A 19,538-nucleotide genomic window follows, 5' to 3' on the forward strand; every position below is an offset into this window, starting at 1 on the left:
GACACTTTAGCAGTGCATGTCTTGCATTCACAGTGGCCTGAATCCAAGTTTCTCAGCCTCCACACCCTGCTGTGTTACAGCAAAGGCTAAATTAATTTGGCACTGTGTTGATGCAATACCCCCCTTGTGGACAAGGTCAGTGCTTTCTGCTGTTGGTATGAGCGATTAAAGTCTTTCGTTTACATAATGTCCATCAAAATGCGATATCAGACATCGTTTTAGGTTATAAAGATGGATGCAGCATGTTACACAGCGTTTCTAAACCACTGATTTGAAGAAAAGTGCTGCTGATCATTCACACATTTTTAGTGATTATCATATTTTAGTAGTGATTGGAGTTTGTAAGCCACGCTATGAAATGCATAAGAATGCTGCTGGGGATTTTATATAGGTGCTTCATTTGTATTGTTCATAAATAGGGCTGGCTGTAACTAATGATTATTATTTGTTATTCTGCCTGTTGGTTTCTTGATTAATTGTCGTCGTCTTTAGGTCAATAGGTCTATAAAATGTCACATACGACATCACAATTTCCTGAAGTCCAGGGTGACGTCCTCAAATTGCTTGTTTTGTTGAGCCAACAGCCCAAAAACCAAAGATTTTCAGTTTACCATCACCTAATACAAATAAGGAGGAAATCCTCACAGATGAGAAGCTGGAACTTAGTAATGTTTTTCCTTGAAAAATGACATCAGAATAGTTACCGATTTGTTTTCTGTCGATCAAGGAATCGATTAATTTATTATTGATTGTTTCAGCTCCATTCATACAAGGCATACATCCCAAACTGTACTGGGAAAGTAAACCTTCTAAAGTGATTCACAATACTGCATTTTTTAATTTTAATCATAAGATGGATGCATTTAATTAGCTCATTGTCATGCCTTGGGAGTTTGCTCTCGTCATCAGGTGTCTGCTGCGTCTGTGATTGATTGAGATTGTAAACTGGGTAATAATGGAGACTTAGGAGAAGAACTAAATGTCTTTCTCTGTTGCAGTACTTGCTTTTTCTCAGTTGGTTTCTATCTGCTTGTGAATAACGGTTTGTGTACGTGCTATGTTTTTTGAGTAAATGACCTTTAAAGTTGCGTCTGTGTCTAGAAAGCATAATGAACCTAAATTAAACGGGCAGTATTTTAGTTTGTAGACATGATCTCCTGCAGTATTTTAGTTTGTAGACATGATCTCCTGCAGTATTTTAGTTTTGTAGACATGATCTCCTGCAGTATTTTTCATGGCGTCAACAGCAGCTGAGTGATGATCACAGGGGGACAGACTCTGACAGATTACCTGATAGATAGGATTCCCTTCTCACTATAAGGAGCTCTGTTCATAATGCTGCCTCTACATCACAGCAGACACATGTCAGCCAGTGACTTATTGGCAGTGAACCAAAGAAGCTTCAATGTTGATGAAAGACGGTGCCAGATTTATGTTGGGCTGAGCGTCTGTCAGACCAGAGCAGTTGATATATACTACTGATACTATCACTGATGAGCTGCCTGTGTTCACCAAAACATCACTGTGATCGATAGACCTTAGACTCTATGTTTCAGCATGGTGTGATGGAAGGAAAAAGTTAAAAAGGAGAGATTCCAGTGACAAAATAAAGGCCTTATAAGGGTGTTATGTGGATATACAACCCAAATGTTTTGCGTGAAAGGCAGCTTTAGGAAAGTCAACTCTCCGAAACTGTCTTAGTTAGTGTTTCTACTGGTCTCTTCCACTGTTCCAACAATAGTAATTTTGCTTGAAATCTTGAAATGCACATCCCTAATGGAAAGTTGCGTTGGCCGCTCCGAGCTCAGCGAACTGCGGCCATGTTGATTCTGCTGCAAAGTGCGGGCCAAACTAAAAGTTGGGGATAGTTTAACTTTTAGCGGCGAAGTGCAGCCAGAGAGAACCCGCAGCCAATCAGTATACAGAGTCCTGTGTTCCAAAGAATTTCTTCCCGCCTGAAACACATGAACACGCCTCCCGGCTGCAGAAATATGTAATTATTGTGACGAGCCGCACTTCGCTGGTGTGATTTTGGTGCAACCCTTGAATATTCAAAAATTAGACATTCATTTGACTCTGGGCCTAATTAATCCATTTTTAGCTTATAGTAGACCAGAACCCAACCCTAATTGTAGGGTTAAAAAGTGAAGATTAAAAGTGCAATATGATATAAAGCAATACCAGATATTTTGTTTCCATAAAGAGCACCCGCTTGGTGAATTCTTCTGAGAATTTGTAGAGAGAGACCGATAGTTGAGTTTGTCTTTATCAGTTTTTATAGCTCTGTCTGACAGCAGAAATCATCTTGTTATTTTCCTGGTGCCAAACTCGAGTGACTGTGTGGCACCTCATACAGAGGAACAACACTGATAGAGTGTGTGCTGCAGCAGATGAGACACGCTGCCCTTTTCTTTATCAAGCATAAAAGTCAGCTCTGCACAATATTAAGATGGAGCACACTGTTCATAAGGCTGCAATAAAAGAGGAAAAAAAATAAAATTGCTTATACACAGAGAGATACCAACATTACATTACAACGTTACAGTTGCTCTTGTATAGACAAAAGAAATGTAAGAAAATAGAAATAAAGGAGTATGTAACATGTAAATTATGTACATAATGCTACAATATAATCAAAATATATGTAAAGAAATAAGTACTAACATTTAAAATAATAAAATGTGAATAAAAAGATATGAAATATGTACAAATATTTGCATTAGGATGTGAAACATATAACATATAACCACAGTGCAAAAAGTAAATACAAATGGATATAAGTAAATAAAAAATGCTGAGAAATGAATATACAGTATAAATGCAGTATTAATGACAGTTGAATTATTGCACATATTATTGTAAAGTTAAGTCATTATTGTAAATATGAGCAGAACTTTACTCTTGCACAATAAAGTTACATAATTAATGCATGTGGAAATATTAGCAACTGGCAAATTTTACCATCCAGTCAAATTATGTAAACGTAGCCCAACTGAACTGATGCATCTTTGGTTCATTAAAAGCCATGATGTATTTACTGTATCTGTCATTTCAAGGAATGTCTGTCTATTATCTTAATGTTGTATTAATTATATTCAAGAGTTGCAGGAAAGACATTCCAAAGCCAAAGGGCATTGTTAAGTCATTGAAATTCAGTCCGTCACTCATGCTGTGTGCCCTTGTTGCCAGATTAGATACAAAACCACGTCCACAGTCATGCTGCGTATATGAATATCACCTCTGCAGCTCCCCTCCACATGTGTCTTTCATTGAACACTGAGGCAGAGAATATGTGCACTTCTAGCTGACGCAGCAGTTACAACGCAGCAGCGTGAGGCTGCCAGTCAGTCTGGGCTCAATCACCTGAACGCAGTGGGGAAGGGGCGAGAGCGGAGTGGAGGTGTGTGACGGGGAGAGACAATCATGCCAGCGCTGCGTTCACACTCGGCATGACTGAACTGTGTGTGAGAGACTCTCTGTAACATGAAAGCACAGTGCAGTCTCTTCAGCAACCAGTAGCCTCTGTCCTAATCAGGCACACAGAGAAAGTATGAAGGGCAATGCAAATGAGGACTGCACGACACACAGGAAAAAAATAAAGGAAGAGGCAATAAAATCTGGGAGGCAATAAGTCAAGAAGAAAAGCCAGAGTGTGTGTCAAGCTTTTAAAGCAGACTTGGATGAAAGGAGGCGGAGAGTATTGTGGCGGCGTCCTCCACTAGGAATCAAGGGACAGCGGTCAATAAAGGACACTCAGAACTCCACCTCCTTCCCATGCTGAGAAGGAACTTGTGTGTGTGATGATGTCTAAATCCACCAGCAGCTGAACCAGTGTGCCAGCCTGCCTGCAACTGTACGTCTCTGCCACACAGCACAGCAGCACTGCAGAGGATTTGGCAGCCCAGCGGATCTGCTGGAGTGCTTACAGATTTCAGGGTGGGGTAAACAAGTCCTGCACCTCACTGTCAGCGCGTGGACTGCAACAGTCTTGAGATGGGCAGAAGATGAAGAGGAGGAGGAAGGGGGCTGACTTTTCGAATCCTGAGAGTTTCTGAGTCAGGGGGGCTTTGGCGTACACGTGGGGGGTGGGTGGACAGAAGTAGGGGGCTGGTGTGGATACGTCAGCTCCCTCTGCTCACTCCTCCGTCAAGGATCCCCTCCGTCCTCATCATCTCCTCTGCGTCTTTTGGTGGTCTGCGCCCCCGCGGGCCAAGCTTGCCGGCATGGACCGAGGCTGAGCGGATGTTGCTGCCTGACAGGGGAGTCTGTGAGACGGCCGTCCGTTCCTCCCCGTCCGGGTCCCCTTCATGCCGTGCTGTGGGCTGGGCCATCGCCGGAGAGCACAGCTTCCATATGTGAGTTTGATGCCGATCTATGACAAGGGTTAGAGGAGAGAGTGTGCATGTGAGAGATTAAGAGAAGCTGATGAAGCAGGCAAAGACTAATGTGCTTAATGCGCTTTATCATGATTGTTTCATGATGGTTGATATGAATAATGGATTCGTGCTGGTGTTTCAATACATGCACAAGTTTACTGAAAATATCAGCTTCAAAGCACCAGACTGAATGGATCAGTGGACGCCTGCCAGCTTTCCCCCCTCGATGTTGATCACTGCTAGATCTCTATCCCGAACCAGTCCTGAATGCTGCAGGATTTAGCTGAAATATTTCAGCTGCACTGGCCCAAGCTCTCTTCGTGCCGCCAGACACGATAAATCTTTTATTTCCTATTTATTCCGGGACACAGCCGAGGTTGTACTGTTATTGAATACAGAGGGTTCAGACTGCAGGCACATGCTCGGTTGACAGCTCCACTTTATTGGGCTTTGCTGGTTTATTTCATGTGTCCTTTGTGTTTTAAAGCTGTGTATTATGAGAATAATACCACTGTGGCTGTTTTGGTGTAATGAAATGCAGTGTGAGGACAATGTGGGCGTGCTTCTGATAACAGGTATGACTTGAGAAGGGGAATTTGATGACGCAGGCATTTTCTGTACTGTCCTTTGCATCCTTAATTCTGTCATTCAGCTGTGATTGTTTTCTGTAGACTAGCAAAAAGGAAGAGGAATATTTTCTGCTTTCTAGAGTCTTTATTACACAGTTCACCAGTAGAGCAATGCAAAAAAATTTTTTTTTTTCCTCATCCCCACAATCCTCCAGTACTGCAGATAAAGATGGGCCTCCCTAATTGAGTTTTACCACTAGATGGCCATGTTACACTTTTACTCTCACACATACTGTACACACTCATAAATGCATAAATACACCATTTCCATGCAGAGAGAACGTGCTTTAACATCCTCAAGGCTCAGAAATAAAGTTTTCATGCGGTGTAATTTTTGTATTTTATAGTCACAAATGAGTTATGATCTTATTCCCAAATCCAAGACAGAAGCTCATTGGACAAAATGTTCTGAGCTAGGGCTGGGCAATATGGCCAAAATCTTCTATCACAATATAGGTAATTTCATATCTCAATAACGATGTATATCACTAAAATATCAATAAATAGTCTATATGAAATAACCACATGGTAAACCCTTTTGTGTGTGTACTCCTCCTGTGTGAATGAAATACTTGACAAATGAAAAGTACTGTGATGGCCATTTTTCACAATTTTCTTACATTTTATTAATGCCAAAATGGATTATAAAATAAAATATATAAAAATGATGTACATTATAATATAAGCTGTTTCATCCCAATTCAGGGGTTGGATCTTCTGAACCTGTGCCACATGTCTAAATGATACTTTCTGGCCTCACACAGACTGAAACTAATGATTTTTCAAAGCAGCTCTCTTCAATTTGTTTTACAGTTGACATTTAACTTCAACACACAGTAATAATAATAATGTCTGATAATAACGCTGATTAATTTCTTCATTAATCGATTAATAGTTTGGCCTTTAAAATGTCATTAAATGTTGAAAAGAGCCCATCATAATTTCTCAAAGGCCAAGATGATGATGTTTTTTCTGACCAACAGTCCAAAATCTAAAAATATTCAGTTCATCAAATAAGACAAAGAAAAGTTGCAAATCCACATAATTTAGAGGCTGGAAATAGGGATGTTTGCCATTTTTTTACTTGCATAATAACAAAATAGCTGCCGATTATTTTTCTGTGCGTTGTTTAATGGATTAATCAACTAAGCGTTTCAGCCTTAATATGCATTTGCCAGTGAACTATGAGCACCTGGTCACAAACACCAGCTTAAAACAACATGCTAATGTGACGTTTCCTGACTTTGAGTGAACAAGGATGACCTGAATGCTTGATTAAGTAGTGCACAATGCGTCATAATGATACTGAGGGCTGCAAGTGATACACCTGTTGTGTAATGTTTAAAATCCAGCCAAAATAAGCTGCTTTTCATTTGAGCAGCCTTGAAAAGGGACCAAGACTTTTGAGCCCATTATGACGTATTCTGTCTAGGAATGTGGACTTCGACGGGTCCAGCTTCTGAACGGGGACGCCAACTTTGTCTCAGTTATTGAAGAGAAGGAAAACTGCTAGTGGCCCTGTGCAGACTACTGCAGTTTGGTTACACAACCTGGTTTAACAGGCTGCAGTAGGCTGAACCAACATTTACTCTACAACTGAGTAAGCTTTAATTTAACTGATGAGTGGATTAGTGTAGGACCAGCTGTTGATACTCCACACCGGACGGTCTAAGCCCCATGTGTAAGGTGTTTGCATGAAAACAAACCATTTAGTGTGGTGGTGTATCACTGGCAACATGTGTTGGTGTTTAATTACTGAGCTCAAACTAAGCATGTTGAAATTAATATGAGTGTCGTTAAAACCAGAGGTTTTGGCTCACAGAGCAGGACAGTCCAGTCACTGTAGCAAGCGCTGACCTTGAGAGGACCCCAGCTGCCGTGAGACGGCACTCTTTTCTATGACACTCCTCTCACATGTTTCCAATATGGAGCACCAAACCGCCGTCTTACGTCTGAAATGGGGCAGAACGTAATTCCGCTCTGGATGGAATGTGGAGCACGGAGACCCGGCCGGATGGGACTCCGTCTGACAGACTGAGTGGCCAGTCCCAGACACTCCTCACGGAAACTCAGCTAATTGAAGACAGCAGGCCCTACTCAATTCCCCCGTTTGTTTTCTAGGCTTTCCTGCGTGCCATGATGCAGCAGTGGTAGCCGCTACTTTCTGTGAATTTAGCAGAGAGCTAATGAAGTGCACAGAAAGTTTATGATGATTATGATTTCTGTTTTTTTATGATTTTACAATTGATTCTTTAACGCCAGAATCAATATATTTGCTTCATTTGAGTCTATGCGGAGGACGTGACATCATATCTGTTCCGTATTCGTCAACCAAAACTAACCGCAGCCGGCCGAAACTAGAAAGTAGAAAACGGCGGAGGGTCCAGATACGACCTGCACCCTCACATTTTAAATCCAAAGTGATAAACACTACACATACAGCAAAGTATGGAAACACTTTGGGTTTCACACATTGCCAGGAAAAGTAGAGCTAGACATCATGGCTACATGCTAACTCTGTCATGGACAGGGAATGTTATTGTATTGCGGTAACGTGCGGTCAAGCCAGCCATCACTCGCATCTCCGTGGTTAAATCCACCGACGCTACAACTATAGAGCACCCATATACTGACATTTATGTTAAATACAGTTAAACTGAGCTGACCGTGGATGTATAAAGAGAACGAAGCTGACGGCAGAGCTAGCGACGCACTTGGCGAAATTAACGGAAGTATACACGCGTGACTACGTCCGGTTTTCAAAATAAGGTGTTAACAAAGGGAACTGTACTGTATATACAAAATACGTATATGGTATTAAGACTGATTGGATTATATTCATTAGAAGTATAAAACATTACATGTCCCCTATAAATTAAAGAAAATACCAATAATTTGTGAGGGAAATGTCTTTATTCTTTGATTTTTGGGTTGCTAGAAAAAAATAATAATAGAAATGCCTTACAATGACTGATATATTTGACTTCAGGACATCTGTGACTACATGCATGCTGAAAATTCCCATGGTCTAGTGTTAAAAGAGTTAACAAAAATCGTAATATTGAATCACAATACTTGTAAAATCGCAATACATATCGAATCAGCACCAAGTGTTGTGATAGTTTCAAATCGGGAGATAGGTGAATCGTCCCAGCCCTAATTTATATTGTATAAAATTCGGAATGTGTGTACCAAATTTCATGGTAATCCATCCAACAGTTGTCGAGACATTTTATTAATAAACAAAAATGTCAGCATCATAGTGGCACTAGAGGAAAAGTCAGAGGATCCAATGATGAGCCAATCCATTAACCAGATGCTGAGATTTGACACGTGATAAGTGAAAACTTTGGCTAAAAATACCGCATACAGAAAGAGAAATGGCAGATACTGGAGTATTACACAGAAGATTGTAATTATCCCCAAAAAATACTGAGCTTGTGTGTGTGTGCTTGTGGTGAGCTAATCTCCCATGGCGAAAAGTGTGACCTGGAATTCCCAGTTTTCCAGGCTTCGGGATGCAAGCCCAGGGAGGAGTGTTGGGCCAGCGCAGAGCAGACTGGAGCAGGGTTTCCTTGGCAGCAGTTGAGCGTTCTTTCACTTTTCCAGAGAATATGGAAATGTCCGGAAACTAAGCAGCTAATTGGCCACAGGGGCCCTCAGGAATGTCTCGGATTTAGGTGGATTTTTACTGCTTTTACATAATCCATCACCTCACCGTGGGGCTGGAAAGTGTGATATATATGTCTGTGAGGGCCTATGTAGTGTATAGCTTCACTGCAGCCTGGAAACACTGATGTCAGTGACACCGTTTGCTGAATCTGTGTGCACTGACCCCGGTTCGGTTACGAATGGGCTGCGACAGTCTGAGTTTTAAAACCCTCTTTTGTCTGGAAACGGTGAGGTCATGGGGGGAAAGATGCAGCTCATTCCCCTCAAAATATACAGTATTATGTAGGGGTGTAATTGTATTTAACCGTTCGGTACAGGACGTTCAGTTCTATTCGTGACATCCTTTCGTTACGCCTTCTGACCCAAACAGCTGTTTTTGTCTTGTATTGACAATGTGCCAGTATTTGAGTGAATTAGCTGGTAGAGTAAGAATTATGGACATTCTATAGTGTAGAATGTAAACATTTTCAAAACACATGAAAAGAAGTTATTTTCTGCATTTTCTTTGTTTTCCCCATTGTACCGAAAACGTATGAAACTGTGACCCCAAAACCGAGGTACATACTTAACCGTGAATTTTGTGTACCGTTTATTATAGTATTATGTTAATGCTACGATGAATCACTATATCACTATGGATGGGCTTTTCACTTGTTTGTCTGCTTGGAAATCCCTTATTTGGGGCATGTTGGTAGTTGAATGGTTAAAATGCATATAACTTAATCTCAGCATACCTGGTGTAATTCTAGCTGGAGACACTTGCTGCATGTCTCTCTCTACCCTCGTCCACTGTCTGCGCCTATACCATCAACTGTCCAATACAGGTGAAAATAGGGCTGTAGTCAACCAAAGAAAATCTTGGTCCAATTTTACCTATATTCTACCTTTAAATTCTGCATGTTACTCTACATTAACTAAATGGCCACAGTGCCCTCTACATGGTAGCCTAAAGGAATTATAAATAAACATAAAAAGCTATTAACAGCATATTAAATTATTTAATATATTTAATTATTCTCTACTTAAATGATAACAACAGACTCAAAGTCAACCAGCGCTCAGGTGCCCATATTCATATGATCTCCGAAAATACAATGAGCCGCCAAAGCTTTTCTAGCACCTGCAGTTATATTGTAAACAAAATGATTAGGCTATTTATGAGACAAAACTATTAAAAACAATATTGAAATATGCCAATTCTGATTGTTCACACTCAATGCCTATCGAGAAGTGATGTGCGGGACAGTGTTTTTTGGCTGTACCAGTTGTACCAGCTTTAATTGCCTATCGTTTATAATTCTTTAAATGTGCGTGTACGTGTGTATGTATTTTGAACATCATTAACAAAACCACTGTACAACAAAAAGTAATGGTATTAAAAACCTGAGGAAATTTATTCAACTAAGAGTCTACAGCCATAGCCGGGACTGATGGGAATGTTATTAGTTTTACAAAATGTACAGCTACTGTATGGCCAATGTCCATAAATATATATTGAGAAGAATCACTACTGGTGTGCGGTTTTACAACCTGCTGCATGAGATCCATACACATGAAGTAATTTGCTCCCTGTGGTGAATGTTAATTTTAGCCACATCTCTCTCTCCTCCGTTGTCATATTGGCTGCTTCACTGCTATCAGTGGAAAGCAGCTGCTTTGAGGCCTGGAGTGCCGTCATCCATTTCTGTGAGGCTTGCAGTTTCTGGCTCAATCTATTCAGTAATTCCATTTATTGGCGTTACGTTACACTACGACACATGGCTTTAGGAAGAAATATGTCTGTAGTAGATTCTCTTCTGTTGTTGGAGCTGTTTCTATTTAACTGTATATGAGACATAAGGTTTAGTTTAAGGTTCACATTAGTTAAATTTGACACCATAACTCCTCATCCCTCATATAATACTTTCACTTTTCCTCTTGCACCTTTTTATTTTCCTCTGTGTCTCCAGTAACAACCTACAGAAGGTAAAAAAAATCTGCAGCAAAATGGACAATCATGCTATCATTAGAGAGATGAAGGAGCTCACGCCCATTAAAATGGCACCTCAGACAGCGAGGGCAGCCAGGCCAAACCGAGCATCACTTAAAACAGGAGCAGATGTTCTTTGAGGCCAATTAACAGCGGAGAGATGCAGACAACCTTGTGCACCAGAGGAGGGCTGCCAGCCCATATGGATACTACAGACAATTAATTAGAGCGACAGACGTTAAAAATGGATCAGGAGATGCGTAAAGATTGGGTTTTAATTATATGTTTGCTATTTGGTGGTTGTCATCAGTGATTGAATTACAATAGATTAATAGTTTAGGTCCTTTTTCAAGCAAAAATGCCAAATATTCTCTGGTTCCAGCTTCTCAAATGTGACAATTTACTGTTTTTCTTTGTCATATATAACAGCTAACCGTCAGTTTTAGACTGTAAATTGACATTGCTTTGACTTCTGGGAATTTCTGAATGCCAAGTTTCACTGTGTTGAAGCATTTCATAGACTAAATGATCTAGGGATGCACCGATCCGACTTTTTCAGTCCCGATACCGATAGCAATACCTGGGTTTTGGGTATCGGCCGATACCGAGTACCAATCTGACACCAGTGTTTAATTAATAAGCTGTATGCCTCACTGTGTGGAAGTGACTGCGATCACTCTTTTATGTGTAAGTCAACATCAGGCTTGACTTAAAAATTGTTTTCCTAACTTTGTAAAACAAAATGTAGCAAATAAATACACAGATATGAATTTAATGAATTGTTATTTGTTAAAATAATAAATCATGCACGAGCAACTTGGTAAAAAATCTAAAAAAATTAACAGGAATTATAATTCAAGTGTCAACTTTTTTAATGCTGACAAATTGGTCAAAACTTGGAACAGAAATTGAAATTCAAATATATAATATATATAGGATATAAACATATTGAATAGAATATATTGGCCCCATTGGCACCTATACCCGATCCAACTAAGTCAGGATCGGCCCAATATCCAATCCGGTATTGGTGCATTCCTAAAAGATTGATTAATTGAGAAAATAATCGTTAGTTGCATCCCTAATGAAGTTTTTTGAACATTTATATATGTTAATATAGCACTTTTTACAAGTTAACTGCTTTACAAAAAGACATGAAACAAAAAAGCTAAAGTAAATAAAGATAAAATTGTATGAGATGTGATTTAGTAATTTAAGAAAAGGCAATTTAAGAAAAGGCAAGTCTAAAATGTGTTTTTAAAGGATATGTCTTAATTATCTTTTGAATAAAGATAAATATTTATCTGTCACTCCTTCCCTATACAATCTGCGGGGATGCACTGTGCAGGCTGTTGGTTTGCTGGCACCTTTTTATTCCAGTTAAAAGCACTGGTTGTGCTGGTTGTTCATGTACAGTCTGTAGTGTTTTCTGCTGATCTGGAGATCTGTATTTTTGTAAGTGCGGCCACTCAAATCAGCAAAGATAGCCTCAAAACTCTTCACTGATCTTTTTACAAGTAATCCGGATCGACTTGTGCAAACAGACGGCCATAAGTGTGGAGCTAATGGTGTCAGAGAGAGGAAGATAAGAAGGGTGTAGAAGTAGGAGGGTGAAAGGGGACAACATTTAGAGTAGATTTAATTCTCGGTCAGAGAGCAGTGCCACCACTGAATGAAAAGAGATGAAAGAAAGAGAGAGGGAATCCCATTTTCACTGAGCATCTTTTATATGTCACGGCACTCGTCTCTTAGCAAAGAGGTGTCATGACAACAGGTACCAGCCGGGCGAGGAGACGGACCCCTGAGAGAGAGGAGTGTAGAGGAAGGAAAGTGAGATTAGGAAGGGAGAATAGATGAAACAGAAAAGAGGGTGGGAGGCACAAACAGTAGATGAAGACAAGGTCAATTACTTGAAGTTTCCTTCTGCTACTTCCTGTTTTTTTTGTTTAGTTCCTGGAGGTGTCAGTGACCTGCCAGTCAGCCCCGTCCTCTCCTCCAGAGAATCAGTATGTTCATCCTAATGCTTCTATAAGCTCACCCTCGGGAGCCGGCCACAAAGATCTGCTCCGCGATTGGGCACGCGCTGAGGCTCAGCAGGGCGGGGTTAAAACCTGCTGGGATGTTTCATATTCATACTCGGCGTGAATACATAATCAGTCCATCAGGTCACTGTGTGCTGTCAGGAGGAAGAGACTTTGCCGGATGATTCTTGACTTTTTTGCCATGTGAAGAAAACTTTGTCCTCTTCTGCGTTGAAGTGCGGTCTGATCCTGCTGACAGATGCTGGGTTCAGTCAGAGCGGGCGTTTTGAGTTCGCAGATTTGCAGGGCAGATGATGACCTATGGCTGAGCGCGACGTGCCCCCGGCCATCACCCCTGATCCCGCTCAGACCTGCCCACACATCAGGCCGCAGGGCTGAAATCTGCTGAGGAGGGGGGCTCCTCTCTCCACATTAGCGGCCTGCTCTCGTTGCCATGATCAAACAAGCCAAGAATAAAAATGTCTCATGGGTAAGTGAGGTGTGTTGGTGGAGTTTTCTCCTCTACTCTTGAACTACTTACTCCTTCTGCATGTGTGCTGTGCTCCTTTCGAAACAACTGAACGCCATGTAACATTTTTACATAACTATTGATAAGATTTTCTGGTTTAACAGATTATGTAGAGACTATTACAGTATTTTCCTATTGGTTTTGATGCTCCTGTGCCCAGTGGCTATTCCAAAGAGAGGCTTAGAGATTTAGGTATTATATAACGACAAGCTACTACATGCCCACTTTATGAAATCTGGTTATCAGTCTGCCAACTCTACTTGTGTGACAAGGAGTTGAAATTATAGATAAACTTAAGGTTGAATCTCCAAGAAAATGCGTAGTTGTTTGTTTATACTCATAATAATAACAGTAGTATTTTCTGTCATGTTGTCCCAGGTTTCTTTTAACGCGTGTGAGTTTGATATCTGATTCTTTACCAGTGCAGACGGATCAGGGGAGATTAGAGTGAGAGTGGCTTTGCGAGGATGAAATCAGCTACTTGGGAAATAGGGGGGTGGGGCAGGGAGGAGAGGATGTGATGGAGTTACTCCAGAATCTACCTTCTGTCTGTCTGTGGACTTTAAAAACTAGGGCTGTCAAAGTTAACGGGACAATAACGCGTTGACGCAAAATAGTTTTAACGCCACTAATTTGACTTGATTTTATTGATTTTATTTTTTATTTGATAGGCACGATGCAATTTAACATAATGCAAATACTCTACTGATGTGCTGCACAGAGAGTTTATAGCTATTGCTAATTTCCAACTCTTGTCCCTAGTTGGGCTTTTACATGTAAAGTTTCTTTAACACATCAACACAATTGATTTTTAGGAGGTTGTAGCGGGCTCAGTTTTAAAGCTAAGGAATCCAATGTTACCAAACATGTCGTACTAGCTTGTCGCAAAGGAGGTTAAATAACGCTCTAAACTTGCGCAACATTTTGGCGAGGAAAAACGGGTCCCTTGACCTCTGACCTCAAGATATGTGAATGAAAATGGGTTCTATGGGTACCCACGAGTCTCCCCTTTACAGACATGCCCACTTTATGATAATCACATGCTGTTTGGGACAAGTCATAGTCAAGTCAGCACACTGACACACTGACAGCTGTTGTTGCCTGTTGGGCTTGAGTTTGTCATGTTATGATTTGAGCATATTTTTTATGCTAAATGCAGTACCTGTGAGGGTTTCTGGACAATATTTATCATTGTTTTGTGTCGTTAATTGATTTCCAATAACAAATATATACATCCATTTGCATAAAGCAAGCATATATGTCCACTCCCACGTTGATAAGATGATTAAATACTTGACAAATCTCACTTTAAGGTACATTTTAAACAGATAAAAAATGTGCGATTTGCGATTATTCATAAATAACTATGGACAATCATGCGATTAGTCTAGAATAAATATTTTAATCGATTGACAGCCCTATTAAAAACATCTTCCCTCTCTTGATTCTGCAGTTGTGTGACCTCCAGCCACTCAGCTCAGCCTCTTTGTTATGTAATCCCTTGTGGTGGAGTTACTGTATGTCAGGTGCAAGTGACACATTCATGGTGTGATAAACCTGAGGCTTTATTTCTCCTCCATATGCACCATATGCTGTCCTGTCCTAAACAGGCATTCGTGTTTGACACGGCGATAACTTTATATTTTTGTCCAGTATATAGCACGTGTGCATAAATAGAGATGTACATACCGTATGTGTTTTCCTCCGGAGGGAAACACTGCTCCACTTTAGCTCAACCCACCCATATGCTGCATATGTCACGCTGCTGCTCTGTGCAGCCCAACTCTCTGTCCTCACATTGAACCTGATCATTCCTGCACACAGAGCTGGGACGTTGAGTACCTTAAAGTACTGTAATGTCACAGTGCTCCCTCTCAGTCTTAATTAACTATGAATGTAGCTCACTAGCAGATATCAGCAGAGCAAATCTTCAAGCGTTTTTGAATTTATATCAGATACATTTTCATTTCAATTTCTTTTTGTGAATACTGTTTTATTCAGTTTTCTTAAATAATTACAACAGAGCAACGTGAATATACAAATCGGGGGGAAGAAAAACTATCAACAATTTGAAAGAAATTTCAGTTTTCAGGTCTTAAATATTGAAGTCTCATTAATTATGTGAAGGGAAGGGGAAGGGATTGACTGCATGCTGGTAGTCAGCTGGTCATAGTTTTTGTAGTCTTTGTGTTTTTTTGTAGTTTTTGTGGGGTGTTCAAGGTCAATTTTTACCAGGAAAGTTGACATGAGGCAAAACAAGATTTAGTCAGATGACCTTGATGTTGTTATAGTGTGTCAGGGCTCTTGATGAACAACATACTGATGATGCTCTCTGCTAATATGGCTTTACCAGCTGTGGGCCTAATTTTGTTTTTAAAAAGTTGAGCTTTTTAGATAGAGAAATGTTTATCTCCTTGGGAGCATGAATGTGTTCAGCTAATTTAATGGCAGTGTACCCATGAAATGAACATTTTTATGTGCAAAGTTGACCTATAGAAGCAGGTACTGTATGTCCAAAAAGGAAGGAGTGTAATCCTAGTGAATGTTTCATTGCAATCTGCTTGTTGGGTTTTAGTGCAAGTAGAAATGTTGGCCTGATGGTGGCGACTATCAAGTAATGGTCAAGGAAACATTTTCATTGGTTAGGCCATGGAGTTAGGCCCACTGCATTGTTCTCAAGTCGGGCTTCACAAACCTTCACACTTACGTCATGGCCTACAGCTGCACTGGCTGCACTCAACTTCTTGTTGATGATTCGTCTGTAGAACCCCAAACCAGCCACTTCCTCTTTCATCGCCTTCCAAAACACACTGGCAATCTGCTGGTTGCCAACATATTTTTAAAGGTGCTAAATTCCAAATTCAGAGCATGTGTCTGGTCTGGCCTCTCCGGTCGAGCTTTCGCTACAGGTTTCCACCTGGCACCGCTGTGTGGTGCACACCGGCTGTGAACGCTCCATTCTCCGCACGGTGATTGCCTCATTAACGTTATGGTACCCTTATAGCATTGGGTTTAAATCCGAAATATTGCCAAATAGTCGCTTTTGCTTTTTGCTTTGACACCAAATCCTCCGCCATTGTCTTGTCTGTCAACTCTCTCTCATGTGTGAAATCTGACTCCTGCTGCTCTGTGCCGAGACTCCAGACACTTTCATTTTAAGTTTGTAGCGTCTGTCATCCAACTATGTATAGATAACACGGCGCCGATACGCAAATGAACTAAATGGGTTCAAGTAATGTAATCCGTGTACAGCCGAACACCGTGTAACACCGGCAACACCAACTTCCACGGCAAGCCTAATACCTGGGAGGGTTGACAAAATCGCTACTGATATCTTTGCAGAAAATGCAAATTCGTGCGATGCAGCTGTAGCGCCTCTGCAGTTGACTGATCCCAGGTATCTACAGGACTTGTCCTCCAATAAGCCTAATGACTTTGAGGGCCACGTTCATAATCACAGTGGTAGTCAGTGCCAGGCGGATTAGGACTCCAGATGGTGCTGTTACTGCCTGACTGACTGTCTGTCTGGCCGCTGATGTACAGCTGCAAGAGGTCACATGTTTTACTACAGCGGTCAGCTCTGCCACTGCAGCCCAGCAGCTCAGCATCACATAGACTCTTCAGTAACACTAACGCTGACTATCACAAGTATCTGTTGACAGAGTATTTCTGGAGGTTTAAGGTATGTTTGTGTATGGGGCGTGTGTTTCTGTCTGCTTCTAAAAGCGTCATGTAGTTGAGTTGACCATGCAACAGATGTCACACTATCAAATTAAAGCTTAATGCCCGGCCAGCTGAAGAAAAACACTTCAGAGCTGACCATGACACCGCAGAGCTTAAACACTCGATTGTGTGTGTGTGTGTGTGTGTCCGCTCGTGCATGTGTCTGTTATATCAGTATGTGTGTGTGTGATCTGTCTGAGAGACTCTTCACTCCACATGAGGCATGACACTTGCTGTTGGAAGAGCTCTTGAGGATGACCACATCTCATTTCCTCTCCTCCATAGACCTCGCCAGTGACACTGCTTGTATTTAACTTGCCAGGTGCTGTAGCGCAGTAGCAGTCAGCAGTCAGCAGTCAGCGTTATCCCTTTTTGACTGAGGCAGAGAGGTTGCTTTTTTTATGCCAGGCGTCAGCTGCTTGCACCCCTGGGTCATGGTACTCTGAACAAAAACCAGGGGATTTGCATAATTCATTACAGTCGCTGTGGAACGGAGAGGCGACACAGGTGTCCCGGGCATTGTGGGAGAACGAGCATGTCTAAGAAGCCAAAGGTAAAAAAAACAACAACAACAACACACTTGTTTTCTGTGTTAAATCAGCAGCTTACTTCTCTATCCAGAGCTTGTACTATTAGTTGTAGCGCTTGCTTGTTTTCTGTGAGCTTTTGCAGAGTGTTTTTTTTCTGTGTTTGCAGGATTCTTTGTTCTGTGCGTTTTTTTTTGTGACGACATCCTGAGTGTCACAGTATATCCTGTCTGTGAGGTCTCTTTACATAGGCCTATACTGTCGGACATGCACCTCGTATAAGTAGAGCTTAGTTTTTAATCATGGATTCATGCGGGTCTGCCTTTTAGTCCTGTAGAAGGGCATTGATGCTCGTAGGTGAAAGACAATCTGCTGGGTCGTCTTTCTCTTTCCATGTGTAGAAACCTCTCTAACAAATCTAATGAAAGTTTGTTTTGAGTTTGTTCATGCAGCTAAATCCTGTCTTTGAAAACTCATTTAGATGCTTTGGAGCAACATTATTTAATCTTAATTTTACACAATGCAGGGCAGTGTTTTGGAACTTTTTAACATGTGATTCCTTGAAATTAAGCAATTTCTGCCTGTGATTTGTTCAACCAAAGTGATTTTTTTGTTTGTATTTCAAGAATTTTTATAAGCGTTTTCAACAAAGTTATGTTTACATTCAGCATCACTCACCAAAATGCATTGTGTCCATCGTATCGCGTTGAGTGCATTTCCTTATCATAAGATACAGTTTTGGAATATTTTAAATCATGTATTGTTTACATCCATGTTAACTAGCTAGCAGTCTTCTTCCTTACTGCCTTTGTTGGTGCATTACTACATTTATTTGTGCGTTTCCGCTTGCAAACGTCGACCGAGAAATAGTGAGGAACGGGCAGCAGTAATATGTATTGTGTGCATGTGTGTCCTCATGTGGGTCCATGATATAGACTAAATAAGGACCCACTTGTAAAAACATTATTCCATAGCGCTAATAGTGGTCATAAACTCTACAGGAGACCTTTTAAAGAGGTCAGATAATCCAGTAATTCACAAGAGAAAAGGCAGAGATTAGAGGAAAGTCTGCAAAAATAAACCTCCGGGTTTGTAACCACTGCTGTTGAGTACACTCTCCTTTTTTATATTACCGTAGTAATTTTGACATCTTCCGAGGTACAGTATAAAGAACAGATTTTAACCGTTTCTGGCCATGTTTCATGGTCATTCTTTCAACTCTTAAATCCTGGATTGGTTGAAAGGCAGAAGCAGATTTAAATCTCCTTACTGAAAGAAGCAATCATCACAAAGTGAGTCAGGGGATCAAGTGGACACAAGCAATCACCCCTGTGGGTGTTATTGTGTGCGCAGCATGGATCGTTCCCTCCCTCCTGTAGAGATGTACAGTACGCAGAGGAACATGTGACGACACAGCGAATGATCGACTCTCGCTGAACTGCTCAAAACCGTTAAACTGTGTTCAAATTAGGAGCCCGTCAGCAATGTCAGAGCAGCACACACAAGTGGCTTTGTTAGTCCAAAAGTGTACAGAAAAGGAGGGGAGTATACTGTATTGCATGTTATGTGACAGAAAATGTAATGCATTATGATGTGTTCAGGAGCATGGGTCTATAAAGGGAACTTTTAGTATATTACTTTGACTGCAAGCATACAGTAGATGATGACTAACACTTAAAAATCTGGAAATTATTTAGCGTTTATTTCTGTAATTTAGAAAGCGTGATAATTTTATTTGACAAACAAATCAGTTTTAGGGAAATTTAGTTTTTATTTATTTAATGGGACTCTAATGCATAATCAGCAGCTCATCCGAGCTTCCTACCATTTTTATCTTAATTTTCTATTCCTAGAAACATTTTCTGAGCTGTCAACATTGAAAGAGGACCTCCTTTACTGTAAACGGCAGTGATCAGTGTCAAAAGAAGCAAGAAATAAACTTTTTTTTTTAATTTAATTTATTTTTCTTATTGCCAACAAATCCCATGAAAAGACCAAAACCGATATTACTGATATAGGTTACTCCTCTATGCTGTAGACCTGAGCTTTAGACAGAGCCAGGCTAGCTGTTCCACCCCGTTTCCAATCTTCC

General features: G+C 40.8%; 1 protein-coding gene across 3 annotated transcripts in view; it reads left to right on the forward strand.

Annotated features, from left to right (window-relative positions):
- Positions 1 to 19,538, forward strand: part of cacnb2a (calcium channel, voltage-dependent, beta 2a) — a 70,240-nt gene that overhangs the window by 8,349 nt on the left and 42,353 nt on the right. Inside the window, exon 1 of one of the 3 annotated variants that reach the window (XM_037757549.1) lies at positions 4,099 to 4,355. The exons of the other annotated variants lie outside the window; for them this stretch is intronic. Coding sequence (XP_037613477.1) covers positions 4,308 to 4,355 — 48 coding nt within the window. The 5' untranslated portion in view covers positions 4,099 to 4,307. Of the gene's footprint in view, positions 1 to 4,098; positions 4,356 to 19,538 lie in introns of those variants that run through there. 3 annotated transcript variants of the gene reach the window in all.

This window comes from Sebastes umbrosus, chromosome 21 (assembly GCF_015220745.1).
Source record: "Sebastes umbrosus isolate fSebUmb1 chromosome 21, fSebUmb1.pri, whole genome shotgun sequence".
NCBI classification, from domain to species: domain Eukaryota; kingdom Metazoa; phylum Chordata; class Actinopteri; order Perciformes; family Sebastidae; genus Sebastes; species Sebastes umbrosus.